At 52.5% G+C, this 19,399-nt stretch overlaps 1 protein-coding gene across 3 annotated transcripts; it reads right to left on the bottom strand.

Moving 5' to 3' along the window:
• Nucleotides 1-22: 22 nt before the first annotated feature.
• HHATL (hedgehog acyltransferase like) lies at nt 23-18,759 on the bottom strand. Of its 3 annotated transcripts, none has more exons than XM_067292021.1 (12): nt 18,707-18,759; nt 17,210-17,361; nt 16,667-16,734; nt 16,087-16,200; nt 15,265-15,459; nt 14,053-14,262; nt 8,383-8,554; nt 6,460-6,604; nt 6,028-6,063; nt 5,063-5,264; nt 3,169-3,310; nt 23-1,772 (listed from the first exon to the last, which is right to left on the bottom strand). In XM_067292021.1, exons 2-12 carry the CDS (start codon nt 17,313-17,315, stop codon nt 1,651-1,653), a joined length of 1,512 nt encoding a protein of 503 aa, XP_067148122.1. In that variant the 5' UTR covers nt 17,316-17,361; nt 18,707-18,759; the 3' UTR covers nt 23-1,650. The 3 variants fall into 3 exon arrangements, with proteins under 3 accessions (XP_067148122.1, XP_067148123.1, XP_067148124.1); XM_067292022.1 differs by lacking the exon at nt 23-1,772 and adding an exon at nt 4,592-4,736 and having other exon boundaries at nt 3,283-3,310; XM_067292023.1 differs by lacking the exons at nt 23-1,772; nt 3,169-3,310 and adding exons at nt 4,273-4,328; nt 4,592-4,736.
• Between the last annotated feature and the right edge of the window lie 640 nt (nt 18,760-19,399).

The following is a 19,399-nucleotide window of genomic DNA, read 5'->3' on the forward strand; positions in this document are numbered from 1 at the left end:
AACAGAGACTGGCAGCAGGCCCTATAGATGCCCAACATTTATTTACTACATAAATAAATGACATATATAAGGGACTTCATAAAGTACTTTGGCAGAGCTGAAAGCTGGCTAAGAACAATTCCTGTTTTATCCACAGGGAAACCAGAACACACCAACACCAAGCGCCTCCACTCAGGTTGCAAAGTGGTCCAGATCCTGCCCTCACCAAGCATTGACATGATTCAGAAATAAGGCCGCTTATGTTACTCCAAAGTTACATGAAACCCAGGGATATTTCAGTTATCTTTCCCATGAGACCCTGTGTCTCACATGGGTACATTTATTCAATGCACTCCATATGCAGCGTCCCAAAGGCTACTTTTCAAAGTATGCTAGCAAATGATTTCACTCCCCCACCCAGCCCCAAATCACTGTCCTTCATTTGGGGTCTTTCGCCTTTGATTGCATATGTGTATGTGCTCATTCAGCCACACAGTCATGGGCTTAGGTTGTGTTCACCAAAGTCAGCTGAACAAAGGATTGCAAGGCTGGAGGTAAGCAAGAGTTGGGTACAAAGTCCTGTTTCTCAGCCATGGGTAGGAATGCAAGCTGCTTCTTCCATGGCATGGAGAAAACAAGAGTGAGATTTGGTTTGACTCCCAGAGAATAAATCACAGTAAGATGGTCATGGTGGCCACATCAGTCTCACATCCCTCGGTGGGGTGCCCTTTGGGTCTGAGTCAGGGCCTGGGGACCGAGCAGTTATGTGAGACTCACATTGTGTTTCTTCAGTGTGCCCATTCCACAGGCAACTGGTGCGTGATGTTCCCTGGCTGTGAAGCAGGTATGTCTCCAACGCTTTCATTAATTAGGCATAAGAATGGCATTAAATTATTTTTTCAAGACATGTGGAACTGAAAGGACCAGTTCTGCAGAAGGTTTTAAATTATAGCAAACATCACTCTGCATGGCTGACAGTGGAGGGGAGATAATTACTCTTCAATGTGCAATTCCTAGCCCTCTTTTCCTTTGCTATAAAGACTGTTTTATTTATTAGCCTCATGGTAGGTATATATTGTGCTGAGCCATTTTACAGTCCTTACTACATAATATAGATGTTGAACACCTGACAGTGGATGTTGACTGTTTCTTGTAGTGAAAGAAATGCGTGATGCTTGGGCTGGAAATGACCTGGAGAGGGTCTGCTCAGAGCAGGCTCAGCACTAGCTAATCCCTTTCTCATAGCTACATGTCCAGCCCACCCTAAAACCTCCAGGAGTGGGACTTGGATAGTCTCTGCGAGACATAGTCTTGTGGGAGAATGCTCTGGTGGACCACACGTTATGGAAACCAAGGAGTGAAATCACTGGGTCTCTAATATGTCAGAGGGTCAGATAAATGATGAGGACGGCTCTTTCTGGCCTTAAAGAAATCAATCAGGAGCCTACCTCAGCAGTCTGCCATGCATGGATAGCCTGCATAACACCTGTGGATGTCTTACAGAAAATCTTTACTGCAGCAAGAGGGTGCACCTTCCAGGTGACTTGCACATGGGTGAGCTACAGCAGTTTGATTGCCAGGAGTGCTTGGAGAGCCCCTGTCAGTGGCTAGCCTGACAGAGGTAGTCAGAGGGGATCTGAGGTTTTGAGGCAGGCCCGCTGATGTTTTCCTCTACTCTTTCTTTGCTTTGTCATGCTTCTCCTCCTCGATGGCCAGGACACGCTCACGTTCTTTGATCAGCTGCACTCCACAGTACGTGATGAACCAGATGGACAAGGTGCTGACAGGGAAACCTGGAAGATGGAGGGACACATGGTTATCTTCATGCGGTGACTTGCCTAATGGGGTCAGCTCTTCTCCAGCACTGCTTCCCCTCAGGTGGTCCTGGGAGGTCCCACAAGCTCACAGTGGCCAACATCATTTTCCACCCTGGATCCAGCCCTACAACTTCACTGACAGAGGAGAGAAGTCCCCAGGGGCAGAGTTTAGATGAAGTGGTACCTGTGTCCACCAAAGCATCACGGATTGCAGTCAAAGCTCGAAAATGCTGGAGTGGCTTTGAGCATTCCCTTCCCCCCAGACAAACCTCTTTCTTCCCCCTAAATTCAGGCTGGGTGGTTGACTTTCTGCCCAGTCAACCTGCCAAAACCCCTTGTTGCTCAGTGTTGCGACTTTCTGGAAGCTTTGGGTCCAGCTGATGCTGAAGATCTCACCTGAGCCATGTCCTGCACCTAATGTGGACATAGTGTGCATGCAGGGAAACACACCTATTTGTCACCTAGATAAACAACCCAAGGGCAGAGAGCTCTCCTTCCACTTAGGAAGAGTGTGATGGCTTTTGTAACCATAAGTCTGGTATCCATGGCAGAGGAGAGACACAGGCTTTGTACCTGCTAAAACAGGACCTCTGATATGAATAATGCAACCAGGAAAAGCCAGCTAGCTCAACTGGCAGGAACTTCTGGCATACTGAACCCAAAGCATCACATTATCCATTTTCCTGTGCCAGCTTCTGGCCCAGAGAAGGGCTGGGAGGGCATGGATTCCAGGTAGCTATTTATACCCTGCACTCTTTGAACAGACTTCAAAATAGTGTCGCCATCTACTGATAAGAAACGTACAGATAAGATTGTTTAATAGGAGCCTAGCACGAACTGCTATATTTAAAGATGGAGGCGATCAAGTACAGATGGTTAGGAAGTAGATGGGTTAGGAGGTAAGATTTGTACCTATCACTTTCAGGCTGACACGGAAATAACTGCAAAAGGAAAGGGAGATGAGGCAGGCTGAGTAAATCCCTTTCTCCAGCAAGGGGACAATTTCCCAGCCAGGGAGAACTGGACTCAGCCTGCCTTGGCAGGTTGACAGCAACTTTGCCATTGCCGCAAAAAGTCCTAATCGCAGAGCCCTGCTGCCCTAGGAGCTATACAAGCACACCTCAAAGACAACTTGTGCCCCACAGAGTTTGCATGAGAAGGGTGGGAGGAAAGAAACCACTTTCTGCACATTTTATAGGTGAGGAAGGTGCTGCCCATGAGAATTAAGGTAGCTTGGGGGTGGTCACATACCAAGTCAGTGGCCAGGCCACTCTGGACCCAAGAGAACTTCTAAGTCCCTGTCCCCAGCTCCACTCCCACGTGTCCCACATTAAGACGAGGTCCCTTGCTGGAGAGGCCGGTAGCACCTTACCCGTCAGGAGGAGTCTCTTGGTGACCAGCAATGCAAATTCCAGGCTGTTGAGGGCCAGGATGTTGTAGAGGACGATGGCCCAGAAATTTGCTGCCCCAAAGACTGCCCTAATCCGCCGAGACATGGCCTCTGACATATTGGCCTGTTCAGGGGAGAGGAGCAGAGAATCAAGGAAAACTGGGCTGGTTCTTACAGGGGTGAAATTGTTTTAGTTTTTCTTTCTCAGAGCCTATGTAATCATCACAGCCAGTTATCCCTGGACAGCTTATCTGGTGAGCCACGGGTCCTGAGACACTCTGGCAGCTCCATACAGAGCCAGCTCCTGCACAGCACGGCTCCTCAGGGCTCAAGTTAGGTCCTTGCTGAGTTGTTTGGAGACCTCAGCACAGTGCTCCCCAGCACTCTGGGCTCTGCGAGGGCTGGCTAAATGTGACCAAGATCCTTCCCAGACTTCAGAAGAAGGGGTAAGGAAAGGAGATGTGCTGATCCACTGGTTCATACCAGCCAAACTCCAGCTGGGATCCCAGATGGGTAGGCATAAATTAGAACAGCCTTTAGTGTCTGTGGGGATCAAGAAGCATAAGGCTGATGTAAAACTGCTGCTCTGCTCCTGGGCTGAGGGCAACTCAGATGCATTTGGGACTCTGGACTGGCATTTTGAGGTCCCACGTGTAAGGCCAAGTTGTTAGACATGGTATCATGCTAATAGTAGTGGCTGGTAACTCCTTTCTTGATCTGTTGCCTTGGGTAAGATGTCCCTCAGGCAGATGAACGCTGTTGTTTGATAGGATTATTAGCAGCCCTATGTGCAAATCACTCCAAGCTTCTGGTAGAAACTGTTTCTTAGGGATTAAAAAAAAAAAAGAGCTGAAAACTAGTGACAGCAGTAGAGTGAAATTGTCACCAGCACATAATCCTCAGGAGCAGCTGCTGCGAGTGGAGAAGGGAAGTGGTTTATAGCAATCTTCAAAGAGCACGGTGAATCCCCAGGCCACTTAGTGCTGAGAACTGTGGTGCCATAGGGGAGAAGATTTCACTGGCTGAGTGCTATAATCTGATTAAAAGTTCAACAGGGAGAACAAATGGGAGGATTTTTCTATGAAGTTTTTATCCAAAAGTTGTCTTTACTGGATCAGCTTAGGCCCTCCAGACTTTTTACGCTGGGCAAAAAACAAACAATAGAATTATTTCCAGGATGGGGTTTCCTGAGCTTTTCTTCCAACCTGTCTCCAAAGCACCTTGGTCCCAAACAAAGATTGGGCACCAAGCTTTAGAGAGGTTGGAAAAGAACTAATTGTAGTAATTGAACATTTGTTTTTATCACGAATCAGACCGAAAATACTCAGAATGCCAAAATGTTTTGCAGAACAAGAAAAAAATATTTTACATATGGAAATGCATAAACATTTTCCTGTGAACACACCTTAGACTTTGAGTCCATCTGTGCTACTTTGATGTCTCACTGGGGCTGCAGTTCTGGTTCTGTTGGGCATCTGTTTTCCCTTTGAAAGCCGCACATCCAGCCTACATTTCCTATGAAGCATCACAGGGCCTGGCGGGAGCTTGATCTAGGTGGGTGACACCATGCATAAAATGATGGGATGCACAGCACCAGGACTGTCCTTCCCTTGCACAACTGACAGGCTGATCACAAGGATGCTAAAGTCTGTGGGACTCTGCAGAACAGGATGCAGAGAGCTGCAGATCTCCAGGCAGGCAACCTGAACATGGCAGCTGTACAGCATCAGGGATGTTGCCTCTTGTGTCTCACCTGAAAATGGATCCCGTTTGTATAAACAAGTTCAAGCTCCCTAGAGACATGAATGTTTTCCAGGACCAGAATTTGATCTCAGACCCTCTGATCTTCCCATCCCCTTGCAGCCGAACTCCTCACCTCCATTTTGGCAAAGGGTTCCCACTGGAAGAACTTCTGCACCCATAGCTCAAAGTTGAGGCCAAAGCAGTTGAAGATGGACCATATGTAAACAATCTCACAGGGCCCCAGCCACAGGGTGGTGATGGCAAAGGTGGAGATACTGGCCATGAGCTCCTTCACAACGTTATCGTGGTTCTCCCCGATGTGATCGTACACATACCTAACGCAAAAGAAAGCAGTTGGTACTCCCTGTAGTGGAGGGGAACCCTCAGGAGTCCCTCTTCCTGCGCTGATCCACCACAAGCTCCTCACAGACGGGTGGCTCTAGAGTGCTCTGGTGAGAGGGGAAGGAAACTTTGGGTGACAAGTTCTAGCAATAAACTGACTCTGACTACAGTCCAGCTATTCATTACTTACATTCCTTGCAAACCGATAGCTCCTCTAAGGACAAAATACCACCCTTTCCCTCCTTTGTTGATAAAACACAGGGATCCACAGAATTGCAGGTTATCTTAGACCTTCTGGTACGCAGCATTTCAGCGCAGAGCAACCATCACTTTCAGTACAGGTTTGCTGGCATGTCCTCATGGCTGAAGAGAGCTGAAAGGCTGAGGGAGTTGTAGATGTAGCTCAAACCATCCTTTCTACCCAGGATACGGGACACCTCGGCTCAATTCCCTTTTCTTCCTGAGGGAATATAAACCTGACTCTTCCTCCTTCTAGGGAACACTGAACCTCTCAAACTTAGAGGGTATTCTGAGGCAGGGTTCTCTTATTCCTCCCTGCGAAGGCTGTTGCACTTTGTGTTGATTAATTCAATATTCTTTGGGATAAACAGATCAAGCCTGGCTCTGTACCCGAGTGGGATATACCCAGAAGAGAGGATACCTAGGCTTTGGGATGAACAATGTTTAAAGTTTCATTGCTGTGTGATGAAAAAGAAGACTCTAAACCACCCTGGAGATGATTGATTAGGGACTTACTTGCATAGCCAGTCATTAATCCCTCTGTCAAAGTGCCTAAAATACAGATGATAAAAAACATATTAGAATACAAGGGTTAATGACTGCCTTTTACTCAACAGTCATCCAGAGAAGGCATCCAGTCACCCGGAAACGTACACCTAAAACCTCATTTTCAGCATTTTTGATAAGACTAGCCCTTCCTTGCACAGGTTCTATGGACTGCTGTTGATTGCAATTTCCCTTGTTATCCATTGCTCCTTACCCAAGAATATTTTCCCTGGGCTATGGCCAGGTCTAGGCTATACGTTCAGAATAGATTAGTCAACCTAGCCAATTTCTAACATGTATGCCAGCTGCTCTGAAGCACAGCCAAGACCTCCTCCCCTCCGTGCATATTTCTTTTGGATTGAATGTGCTGCTTCTGTCCACCATTGTATGAGGACTACTCACGTTTCTGCAAAGACATAGAGCATGGTGATGCATTTTGGGGGCTGTGGTGGGTCCAAGTGGTCCAGTCGGGCAATGGTGTTGATGACTCCAAACATGACAGCAGCTTTCACCCAGTCATACACCAAATTGGAGTAGGCCAGGCCAGCTGGAGCAAAAACAGGAGTCAAAGAGGTGAAGAGAAGCACAGGATGTATCACCTTCAGGACTTTGAGGGATCTTGTGTACCATGGGACTGTGTACTCTATTGCAACAAACATGGCAGCAAGGGAAGAGTTTAATGCTGTCTGAGACCAACAAAGCTTTTAAAACTAAGTAGCCTTTTAAGAAGCTTGAACCAAAGGATAATACCTTCTTGAGGTTTTAGAGGGAACTGTTTGTTGGTATTAGTAGTCAGAGAGTCACACAGATCTCATTTCCTCCCTCACAAGCTCATTCTTCTCCTCTCAAGCTTGTTAAACAGTGACAAACTCATCACAGTTTTCAACTGTGACCTCTGAGTTTTTATTGACACCTCCATTGAAATGTCCCCCAGGCTTCTTGTGGCCATAGATTAACAGTGATCCTGCAGCAGTGCAGGGACCAGAATGTCTGTTTTGGAGAGGTGTCTGACAATAGAAAAGTGATCCCTGTACACCAAAGATTCCAAATTCCTCTGCAAACAGAAGCTAAAAAACCCCCCATCTTGGTGGGATTCAGCTCACAGATTAATAGCCACATGATGTCTCAATGTGAGCCATGTGCCTGAGCTTCCACCATGAATGATGAAGATCCAGCTGATAGAGTCAGCGGAGCCTGCAGAACCGCTCAGATTCTGAAGTGACACATATATTCAGTCAGTCAGTCCATCCAGATCTCGTAGGACAGCCTAAATCAATATCTACCGCTATTCTAGATGCACTAGGATTTCCTGCCCAGCTTCCAGCTACCACTCCGGAGAGGCACAGATTTTGTCCAGCTCTGACTTTCCCTCTGGCAGCCCTGTATGGAGGTCAGACACCCCACTGCATTTCAAATGCTGCCAACAGACACATGTTTGAGCAGCTGAAATCCCCTGCCCATCTGCCAGCTGAATGCTAGTGCAGCTACTGCTTTGCATCCTGAGAGTCTGGATTCTGGAAGTCCCTAGTCTACCCCCACTCAGAGCAGGGCCAAATTGGAACCTAGATCAGGTTTCTCGGGACCTTGTCTGTATGAGTTTTGAGTATCGCCATCCTTGGGGACTCCATAACCTCTCAGAGCCCCTGTTCCAGTGTTTAACCATTCTTTTTATGAAAAAAAATAATCCTTACATGCAATCAAACTTTCTCTTGCTGCAACTTGTGTCCCTTTTTTTGTGCTTTTTCACTGTCAACCTGCAAGAAGAATCTGTCTCCATCTTCTCTATAATATTCCTTCGGTAGCTGAAGACAGCAGGTAGACCTCCTGGGGCTCGTCTGAAGCCATACTGAAGCATACTCTCAGCTCAGCTGCTCCGTGTACAACCTGCGCTCCAGCCCCCAACCATTTTAGTGGCTCACAATACCCCACTTTAATACCATCACAGCTGGCTACCCCTTCTGTGACTCTAACATACCGGATATTGCTCCTGCAATAGCATGGGGCTGATTTTCAGAGATGTTGAGCTCTCCCCCCCATCTGGACAAAGGCAATGGGAACAGCTTGGTGCTCAGCCTCTTAAATCCCAAGCTAAACAATTTTCTCTGGACTCTATGAGAACAACAGGTGACCAGGGCCACCTTGTTCTCCAGAGCTACCCAACCCCAGCTCTGTGTATCACCAACTGGAAGAAGAGGGGCTCTACTCAAACCTGCCCAACACAAGCACTGATGAGGTGTCTCAACAGAGAGGGCAGAAGATCTGAATCACTCACTGCTGTCTTGAAGGCAACTACATGTGTGAGCATTTCCCTGCACGGCCACTCACCTAAGGACCAGTCCGAGAGGCGGTTAACAAACTTCAGGTCGGAAGGGAGGGTTAGGATGTAAAAGAAGTGGAAGAAGATGTCCACAGCAATGATGGCCCCCACATGGAGGACGGCATGGACCCGGATGTTCCTCATCTCATCATCTTTGCGCTGCAGTCCTCGGGTGCTTACCTGTCAGGATGGCAAACCAAGAAAGGGCTGAACTGAAGGAGAAACTGGGCAGAAAGTTCCTCCATCTGGAGAAAATCAGACCCATCAGGGAGTTGGGGTTTAGGATTTATCCACAGGTACATGCTCAGCAAGCCAGCTTAGCTTGAGGGTGGCCCTTTGCAGAGGTCACAAAGTGGGAGCAAGCACCCACAGAATCACAGAATCACAGAATTGCTGAGGTTGGAAGGGACCTCTGGAGATCATCTAGTCCAACCCTCCTGCTCAAGCAGGGTCACCTAGAGCACATTGCACAGGATTGTGTCCAGGCGGGTTTTGAACATTTCCAGAGAAGGAGACTCCACAACCTCTCTGGGCAACCTGTGCCAGTGCTCTGTCACCCTCACAGTGAAAAAGTTTTTCCTCATGTTCAGATGGAAGCGTCTGTGTTTCAGTTTGTGCCCGTTGCCTCGCGTCCTGTCGCTCGGCACCACTGAAAAGAGTCTGGTCCCATCCTCTTGACACCCTCCCTTCAGATACTTGTACACACTGATAAGATCTCCTCTCAGCCTTCTCTTCTCTGGGCTAAACAGGCCCAGCTCTCTCAGCCTTTCCTCATAGGGGAGATGCTCCAGTCCTCTAATCGTCTTTGTAGCCCTCCGCTGGACTTGCTCCAGTAGTGCCACATCCCTCTTGTACTGGGGAGCCCAGAACTGGACACAGCACTCCAGGTGTGGCCTCACCAGGGCTGAGGAGAGGGGGAGGATCACCTCCCTCGACCTGCTGGCAACACTCTTCCTGATGCACCCCAGGATACCATTGGCCTTCTTGGCCACAAGGGCACATTGCTGCCTCATGGTCAACTTGGTGTCCACCAACACTCCCAGGTCCTTCTCCGCAGAGCTGCTTTCCAGCAGGTCAACCCCCAACCTGTACTGGTGCATGGGGTTATTCCTCCCCAGGTGCAGGACCCTGCACTTGCCTTTGTTGAACTTCATGAGGTTCCTCTCTGCCCACCTCTCCAGCCTGTCCAGGTCTCTCTGAATGGCAGCACAGCCCTCTGGCGTATCAGCCTCTCCTCCCAGTTTTGTATCATCAGCAAACTTGCTGAGGGTGCACTCTGTCCCTTCATCCAGGTCATTGATGAAGAAGTTGAACAAGACTGGACCCAGTCCTGACACCTGGGGGACACCGCTAGCTGCAGGCCTCCAACTAGACTCTGCACCGCTGATCACAACCCTCTGAGCTCTGCCATTCAGCCAGTTCTCAATCCACCTCACTGTCCACTCATCTAGCCCACACTTCCTGAGCTTGTCTATGAGGATGTTATGGGAGACAGTATTCATCTCATCTACAGGATGCTGCAGCTGTATCCTGTAAAGGACATCTATGAGCCTCAGGAGCAGCTGGGAGCAGGGGCTGGAGTCCCACTGGAGATCTCTGCCTGGGTGAGGTGGGCACACGCTGCCCATTATTTTAGGCTAGGCAGAGATCAGTCATTTGGGAGGAGGAGGAAGAGGATGGCTGATGGTCTCCGGAGCTTCTGCTGCAGGGGCTGTCTTGTAAATGAAAGGGAAGGCTGCTCAAGGGGCCATCCAGAATCAGCTGAGACCTGATTGAAGGGGTTGTTCTCTCTGCTGTGCCCCGTGCAAGCGTGGGCCGGGCTTTGCCTCCAGGAGCTGTCATGTCTCTGGATGCTGTAATATAAAAATCATCAGAGTAAGCTTTTAGGATTACACTGGGCAGATTGATGGCCTCGCTTCCCTGCATTGCCGTAAAAATTGCTGCCGTATCCAAAATCCTCTTATGTTTATTACTCTTTTTATTCCTCGTAAGAGGTGGGAGTTCTCAGAAAGTAATCTGCAAGCTGCTGCAATAGCCCAGTCGTCAAAACCAGATGATTCCCAGGAATTAAAGCCTTTGCCAGATTTGCTCGTTTCTGTTATTTGCAGAATGCACCTAAGACCCTCCTGCTTTAAGGAAATGAAGAGGCCTCTAAACCCTGAGCTGAAGCAGGCATTCAATCTGGCAGGGGCAAGCTGTCACAGGCAGCTATCCTCGCAGCCGACGACACACCAGCAACACCAGGAAGGGCTCCAGCAAGGTGAAGAGCGACTGAGGATCTGCTGAGGGAGGCTGGGCTCTGGCACACAAACGCACGAGTGGACATGGGGCCTCAGTTTCCCACTGGTGATGGTTTCCCGCTTGTATCACAGGGCATGACTCCCCTGCTCCCATCAGCTCCTGTCCTTATTCCTGTGCATGGTCACAGCACCCTGCCACCATCTCATTGAGATCGGGGCTGTTCCCACACACACACACTTCCAGCTGTTCAGAGGTGAATTTGTTCCCTGAATCCCAGTAAGGAAGATCCAGCCTCGGCTCAGCTCCCTTGGAGCCAGGCACCAGAATGCACGTGGCCAACAACTGGCTTTGTGGCACTACGTGGGTTCAGCCCATGGCATGTGGTGTTACTGGGCGTTAGGATTAGGGGATGATCCAGGGACCCCCTCACTAAGACCAGTGCTGCTCACTGGCACCTCTTCAGCCCAGATGGGACCAGACATCCCTGCTATAGACAAGGTCCTAGTGTGTATGGGGGACACATGGTCTGCAAAGGGTCCACCAAAGGGTAGCACCGGTAGGAGCCAAAGAAACAGAGCTATGCCCTAACTGGGCCACCCACACCCCATCCTGGAGAAGGGACTCAACCTTTCTACCCCCATAATTTCTGTTGGGCAGTTTGTATAGCCTCTGCAATCAGCTGCAGCTCCAGCAGTGCAGGGGTGATCCAGCCAGGAGATGGCAGTGGTGACCAGGCCAATACAGGGCCCTTGGCTGGAGGGGGAAAAGACTTGGGGACTTGCTCCCTCTGCCTTTAAGGGAGGTGTTTTAAAAAGAAGAGGGAGAATTGCTCGTTAAGTGGTGATAAACATCCTGGTTTATAGCTCTGCAAAAAGGAGCAGAAAAGAAAAAAAAAAAAAAAAGATAAAAAATGATAAAGCCTTGCAGGGGCAATGGAAGTTCAGGTCTTGCAGGCACCAGGAGTTTAATGCCATGATTTATATAAACATTAGGAGAAGCCAGGGCTGCCTGCACAGGAGGTTGTGACTGTCTTGTAGGAGAGACTGATGGGAAACGGGGAAAGAAAAATAGTGTGGGGTGAGAAGGGTACCTCCGGGCACTGCAGCCCCTCCGGAGGAGCTTGGACAACAAAGCTGCCAGAGACACATTTGCTGGTACATTGGCCTGACCGACAAATCACAGCTGAAAGATCGAACCTCAGGATGAGACAGTGGGTGCCCTCAGCATTTCTGCTGGTGGCTGTAGAGGAGCATGGTGGGGGAAGAGCCTGGCTGGAGCTCAGCTGTCCCTGTTGCTTGTCTGCTGAGTCCCAGCTGCCAATGGACCCTGTGCACCATGAGCATCCTTTCCAGGGGATGCTGGAGCTGACTTGGAGCAGGTCCTTAGGATCTTCAAGGTCAAACTTCCTCCTAAATGGATCTGTGAAATCCAAGGAATCTCGATCCTGTCCCCAGCCACAGCCAGGGATGTGGTCCCATCCTTTCAACAGGCAGCACAAGGTTGTTGTGTCCTGCATTAGCAGGACTCAGACCAGCTCTTGTCCTGCAGTAACAGCAGCTTCGTGGCTGGCAGTTGAGATATGCAGCTCCCCACCTACAAGCTCAGCATCTGGGTGGATCCCTGTCGTTCAAGTGATGCCACCACAATACAACCTTCTGGATCACCGGATCCTTGCCTGGGTTACCAGTTCCTCTCCAGGTGTTTTCAGATGGAGATCCCTTCCAGCAGCAAGTTTGAAGAGCAAATCAGGAAATGGTGCGTAACCATACAGCTCATACAGGAGTGGTGGGACTCAGAGCCACAAGGGGTTGTGGAGGCTGGGAGTGGGAGTTAGACAAATTTGGAGGACAGCTTTAGCCAGGCAATTAAACACGATGGTCCAGTGCAAACTCCAGTACAGGAAGGCTCCCAAGGCTCAGTGCAGAGAACTGAGCGCAGTGCAGACCCTTTCTTACGTTGTCCACCACATGTCGACAACAACGTTAGGCCAACGTTGCGGACAAGGTGCTGGACTGGGTGGGCCTTTGGTCAGACTTCAGTCTTCCTGCCTCCGCACCAGGGAGGGATGTCCTGGCTGCTCTCACCTACCCTGGGCACTGGCTGCTCTTCTGGATTCATGAAAACATTTCTAAAATGCTGTTGTGTCCAGATGTTAGCTGGGGGTCCATATATTCTATTTAATTATTCTTCTTTAAAAGGAAACAGAAGGGAAATGACAATCAGTAGATGGGCTTCCCAGCACCATTGCTGACCAGGCAAGAGGGTCTTCTTAAGAGTCAGTAATGTTTTGTTTTGCTGATGGCAATCCACCAATGATGTAAAAGGATGTTGGGATGGGAAGAGTGGGAAGGGAGAGAGAGCTGACATTTAGCATGATCCTTCGATGTGAAACAACCCCAGAAGTCGGCTGGTACCAGGCTGGACTTCTGCTGATGAGTTTTCCAGTGCTATTTGAATCCGCCTTTCAAAAGCCCTCTTGGTCATGTGCAATATGGGCAGGGGCTCTGGGCACCTCAGCATTTCTTGGGGAGCAGAGGAAGCCCGATGAGGTAGCTGAAAAACAACCTGCTATAAAAATCCTTCCGCCCAGACTTACTTATTTCTAGAGAAACACCTTGATCTTAAGACACACAGACCAGCCCTAGAAATTCTTGCTCCTAGAGAGAACCAGCTAGACGGGAATACCCCCGAGCAAAAACACGGGGGGTGAGGACACCCAAGCTGTCCCACGTGCACGCTCACGGCCGTTGCCATGCAAAGGCCCCCACAGATAGATGCCAACAGGTATCAGACATCTAGCTCACACTGTGGTTCCCCAGCACCACAGGGAAGGGGAGCACAGAGCCGTAGGGGTAGTAGCACACGGTAGGCGATATCTGCAGGCAATTCGTGCAGGCAGTGAGCCGTCTGCTCTCGGCTGCAAGCACAGCTTGTGTTTCCTGAACCCAGAGAAGATCACCAGGCTAATCTTCATGCTTGCACAACCCTCTGTGCATGCAGGTGTATTTTCACTTGCCAATGGGGAAACTAAGGCACTGAGTGGGGGAAAGCAAAGTTGCCCAGTGAGCACAGACAAGCGCTAAATCCATCTCCGCTCAAACTCAGCGTAGTGTTTTCATCACATCATTATCTGTCTTACTGTAGGAAATGGCTAGATGCCCATGAGGGACAAATTGCTGAGAAAGGTTAAAAAAAAAAAAAAAAAACTTCTTTACTTTAGTGCCATCAGTTCGTGCTCCTCCCCAAACTCAGGGTATCATTGTGGAGCCTAGACCACATCCACAGCCTACATAAATGCAGTAGGGTCCGCAGTTATTTGCACCTCCACTGTGTTAAACAATCTCTTTTGGTAGGCATTAAAAGCAAGCAACTAAACACAGCACTGAGGGGAAAGGTCCCCTTGAGGCCTGGGCTAAGGAGGTGCCCAGGGCACTTACCTGAGCATGGAACTGGTCAAAGGTCATGACGGGACCAAAGAAAAAGAAGGGAAGGTAGAAGTTGTATTTGAGGAGGTCGAAGATGGAGTAGATGCCCTCCTTCCTCTCGCAGCTCTCAAGTGCGAAGCTGATGCAGCGCATGATGGTGAAGCCGCTTCCCCCATAGAAGAGGACATCTTGAAGATCAAAAACTCCCGGTACAAATCCACTCTAGGTGAGAAATGAAGAGTTACCACCACACAGCTCACGTCACCTCTGCACATCCTCGCTTTTCCAAAGACATCCGCTCCCAGGGGAACGGTTTAAAACCTCCAATTACACTCTGACACAAATTGCTCCCGTGGCTAATTAGCCTTAGCTGTTAGAATGATAAAACTGGGGCTTGATGCTTTTGCATCCTGGAGGAGCTGGGAGATGATCGATCCTCTCAGCCGCATCTTCACCAAGCCGGGCTTGCAGCAGCTACAACACCGGGGCCAGCAGGGTTTTCAGCCTCGGACCCAGCCCTGAGCTGCGTTACGTGGCTCCCAGCTGGCTTTGAAGGAGGGCAGAGCCTGGTGGCAGCTGCCTGCCAGGCCCAGGTGTGTCGCCTTGAAGGGACACGCAGGCTTTGCTCCAGGACAGGAATTGCACCGCAGCCCATGTCCTGGGGAGGAGTGGGATGGAGTCCTCCCTGGGGTCTAAGAAAAGGCAGCACAAGCCTGACACAGTGGGGGAGCACCATTCAGGAGGTGGGTGATGGGCAAGAGCAGGTAACACTGTCCTTCCTTGGGTGGGAAGAAGGACCAAACGGCCTCGTAAGGTCCTTCCTGGTCTTCTGCCTACCAGCAGGGCAGAAGTCTTTAACTAGGCAGAGGCGTAAGAGATAGGCATGGATGTCACTGAACCCACCCCGGTACTGTGTTACGGGTGGGGAAACTGAGGCACGGGGCAGCAACATGTCTTGCCTGGGGCCACTTGGCAGGCTGTTGTCCAAGCAGTGAGGAGGACCCAGGCGTCCTGAGCCCTGGTCCAACATGAAGCCACCAAAGCAGGGCACAGCCCCTGTGAGATTATTCCCAAGTGCATGGTACTCTTGAAACCCATAGGAGCTGAGACAGAGCCAGGAGGACTGCTCAGGGCTCATGGGAGACGTCCTTCGAGGTAAATCCATTGAGAGGGACATGACTGGCTTGGAAATGAGGCAGACGGGTGGCCTGAGACAGCACCTACCTGCCAAGAGCTGAAGGGCTCCACCTTGAAGGACGCGAGGCAGCAGAGCCCAGCCACATAGCAGAGCCATTTCTGCTTCACCAGCGAGACAGAGTAGAGGATGATGCAGTGGGAGAGGACGATCATGAGGTAAGCGAGCCCCATGCTGCCCAGCACGGCCAGGAGCCCATACAGCATGTACACCACGGCCCGGTGCTGTGAAGGGAGAGAGGTCCTCTCCATGATCAGCTCTATGAAAGCCCCAATCCTTTCCCAGATCATGGCTAACAAAGCTATTTAATAAAGCTGCTGGCTTCCATGCATCCCGTGAGAAACTGCCCCAGGAAATGGGATTGGAAGAACTGCTACATTTCTAAAATCACAAACTAAAATCTCTTGCAGTCCAGCTCCATCTTGGGCTGCCATGCGGGGGTGACAGCTCCCCCCCACAGGGAGCCCGCGATGGATCCGACTCCTGCAACTGCCATTTGGTCCCGCTCCTGCACATTCACAAACTGCCTTCGCTTCTCCTCCTCACAAGACCATGTGTTTGGCCTCCCTCCTGGTCTGGATTTGCAGAGGCTTGGTGAGTTTTCACCTCTTGGTCTCCAAGCAGCTGGTCAAATCCAGAGGTTCTTGCAAACCTAATACGCTGAGTGCAAGAAGCAGGGTCTGTGGATGATGCCCATGCTGAGTGCAAGAAACAAATATCCATCAACTGTGGATGAATCCTGAGCATCCTGCAGACAGAGGGATGCAGAGATCCCCCCACCGCCTTCAAGGAGCCTCTTCTTCTGCATCACCCTTGTGCTCCTAAATCCACCCCCCGGGTCCCTCACTCACCTGCGGCATGACCATGGAGCAGATCTTGGCGAACAGGATGTGCCCCGAGAGGGCGAAGATGATGAAGTTCCTGAACGAGGTGAACCACATCACCCACTCGAAATCGGCCACGTCCTGCGGAAGCAGAGCAGGGCGCCTTACTGCCCCGAGCCTTCGCCCCCTGCCAGCCTTGGCCCTCGGCACCCGTCTCAGGGAGCCTGATGTCCGCTCACGCCGAGGGCTGAACGGGCATTTAGGCTGTGAGGGCACCTCGTCATCACACTGCTTTCCAAGCCCGTTCTTCCCATTTTCCACCCGAGGGCTGCCGAGCACTTTAGCTCGGTCATAAAACCCAGGGAAAGTTTTGCAGAGATTGCTTGTCGCTCTAGGCACATGCAAAGAAGCACATCTGCTGTGCTGTAGGGCTAATATTTCCCTGACTTCTTTAAAGGCCACACTGAAAAGATGGGGGGAAAAAAAAAAAAAAGGTCACGTGGACTTTGCAAATGTGTGTCAGCAGCAGAAAAACCATCTCTGCTTTTCCAGCAGTCAGCACTAACCGTGTCGCCCCAGGAAATCGCCAGCTCCTTACTCCGCTTACCATCTTCCTGCCGAAGTAATGCCAGCCCGGTTTTATGCCATCCCGAAAGGCCTTTCTGTTCATGCTGTCTGCAAAAGAATAATTCCCATGGAAAACCACAGGGATCAGCAACCTCAACCGTTTCCGCACCGATTTCCAGCAAAGCCTGTGCACATCGCATCCTCCCAGGGATCCCTAGCAGATCCTGTGCAGAGGGGTGTAGGTGTGCGTTTTTTTCAGCTCCCAGATTGAGAAGAGAACCCAAGTTTGGTAACTGGCCTCTTGGCCTTGTTAGGACCCTGGCCAGAGAGCGGACACGTGCACAGCCCTGTTGCTCTGACCGTGGAAATTGGAGCTGAGGGGGTAATCACGAAGGGAGGCAGATATTTAACCCTTTGGGGGTGAGAGGCAAGGGCTTCCCAAGATATTCCCTGCAAAAATCAAAGCTAGGATGGCTACACTGCTATCCACAGGTGTCCGCCTGAAGGACACCTCGGCTCACACGCGCAATCCCTCTCCCACGGCCTCCCCAGCTCTCGCACCCCGGGGGATGAGGGAAGTCACCTCTCGAGGCTTCGAAGATCCCGCTCCCGCTGTACACCACGGCGCACGTCAAGGCGAGAGCATAAAACCCCAGCTCGTAGCTGGGGAGCATCGCTTTAACCCCCATCGCGGCGGCTCACCGCCCCGGCGGCCGGGGGGAAGCAAATCTCGACCTGGGATCCGGGAGGGGGACACAGAGAGAGAAAGAAAAAAAGAAAAAAAAAAAGGGAGAAAGCAGTGTTTTCCTGGCCTCGGTGCATCCCCCCTCCCCGGGCACCAGCATTTGGGCAAAAACCACCCTTCAGCCGAGTGCTCGTTCCCCCCCTCCCCGCAGCCCAGCAGGGTCCTGCCTTCACGCACCACATCCCGAAACGCGGGGACGTGATGCTGCGGGGATGCTCGGCGCCCTGCTGCATGGCGACAGCCCCCGGCGGAGCCGACGGCCGGGGCCGCGGAGGCGCCAGCGCCGGCGTTGACCTCCCCACGGCCGCTCTGCGCCGCGGCGGCTCGCGAGGGCTTCGGGGACGCCGCTGCCCTGCTCGGCGGGCAGGCGCCCTCGGCTAATTACTCCTGCCAGGGCTAATTAACCCTGGTGCCACGCGCCTCTAGCGCTCGTCCAAGCGCGGTCACCTCCCGCCGGCAGCGACCGAAAACGCAGCTGAAGGGCAGCGTGTCGCGCTCGGCCGCGGAGGAGAGGGCCACCTCCGGCGCGGGGCCTCCACGAGCACCTTCGGGGCCCGTCGGCTCCCGCGGGGTCGCCCCAGGGTGCCGGGACGGGGAGCCCCGGCCGCGGGGGACACGCGGGCAGGTATCGACGCGCCCGCAACGTGCCGGCGCATCCGCAAAGGGCGGCCGAGCCGGGAGCCGCGTCGTCGACGCACCGCGATGCCCGCGGCGCCTGGTTGTGTGGCTAACGCGGGAACGGGGGGGATGCTGGCCAGGCCCTTCGCTCCGGGCTCGGCCTCTCCTTGCGACCGGAGCCCCGTTCAGTCCTGCCCAAAACTCCCGTTGCAGCGTCCGCTGGGCCGGACGGTCACTAGGGCAGAGCTGCTTCTTGGGGGCAAACCGCGAGCGCTTTGCAGCGCCGGTGCCTGTCGCGGGGTGCTCAGCGGCTAGCGAGGGCGCTGCGTTAAACAGCTTCTGCCTCCTTCCCCGGCTTATCAAGAGTTTCCCCCGCTGCGCCACGGTGGGGTAGGGGGCAAGGAGACGGTTAACGGCGCGAGGCGGCTCCCGGGGGACGGGGCGGCAGGGGGGGACGCCGCCGCCGCCGCCGCAGCTGCTGCTGCAGAGCGCGCAGCCCGTTCCGACTGTAGCTCCGCGATCGCTGCTCAGCCGCAGCGGCGTGCCAGAGCGCGGGGTTTCCTCTGCGGCTGCAGGCAGGGCTCAGGTGCAACGGGGGGGGGGGGGGGGGAGGCCCGCCGGCGTGTGTCCCCCCCTTCTCCCCCCGCCAGGTTTGGGGGAGCGCCGACCCTGTCGCGCGTCTCGGCCGCCCTCCCCACGCCGGTGCCCACGACTGACCTTGAGCGGCGGGCGGCCGAGCGCAGCAGCCCACCCCGGAGCCGAGCGACCGGGCGACCCTCTCGGGATCCAGCGGCCGGCACTGCTAAGTGGGGTGTCAAGGGTTGGGGGGGGGGAAAAGGGGGGAAAAAGCCAGGGAGGGTGGTGGGGTGGCCCCCGGCCTCCCTATTGCATCCGTCTGTCTGTCCGGCGGCCGTCTGGGGGGTGGCTTGGCTTCTCTTTCTGGCCCCCCCCCCCACCTTGCCCCTGGAGTAAGTTTAGCAGGGAGTGGAGCGGAGCAGGCGGGAGATATTTTTATTTTAGAGCAGCGCTGCAGAGGGGGGGGGCTGGTTCAGGAGCTGTCTGTCACGGCAGCTGCCGGAGAGGACCCGGGGCAGCAGCCAAATTTACCGTCGTCGGGGCTGGGAGTCGCGGCCTGGGGGCAGCGGGGGCTTCCTTGCAGGACACAGCCAGTGCCCCTGGCCCCTGTGCTTAGGGACCGAAAAGAGTCCCCCAAAAACCAGGCAATCTGGGTCTGGCCTCTTCTGGGTGCTGGGGGGGCCGAGCTCACTGGGGTCCCTCTTCTAACGACCACAGAGGGGAGGTTTCCCATGGCCTGGGATTCAGGGATGTTGAGGGCAGCAGTCACCCAGATCCCAGGGAGAACTGCTCCTTTCCTGCTTTCCCGGTGCATTTTCCCGGCTTCGGTACCCC

The sequence above is a fragment of the Apteryx mantelli genome, chromosome 2, assembly GCF_036417845.1.
Source record: "Apteryx mantelli isolate bAptMan1 chromosome 2, bAptMan1.hap1, whole genome shotgun sequence".
Classification (NCBI taxonomy): domain Eukaryota; kingdom Metazoa; phylum Chordata; class Aves; order Apterygiformes; family Apterygidae; genus Apteryx; species Apteryx mantelli.

What these genes read in the sequence shown, in the direction of transcription:
- HHATL (XM_067292021.1), bottom strand. Translation starts at nt 17,315, where the DNA reads ATGGGGGTTAAAGCGATGCTCCCCAGCTACGAGCTGGGGTTTTATGCT. An exon ending in GCTCCATGGTCATGCCGCAG is followed by an intron (nt 15,460 to 16,086) that starts GTGAGTGAGGGA and finishes CTCCCTTCACAG; the next exon opens with CACCGGGCCGTGGTGTACAT. An exon ending in AGCCCTTCAGCTCTTGGCAG is followed by an intron (nt 14,263 to 15,264) that starts GTAGGTGCTGTC and finishes TTTCTCACCTAG; the next exon opens with AGTGGATTTGTACCGGGAGT.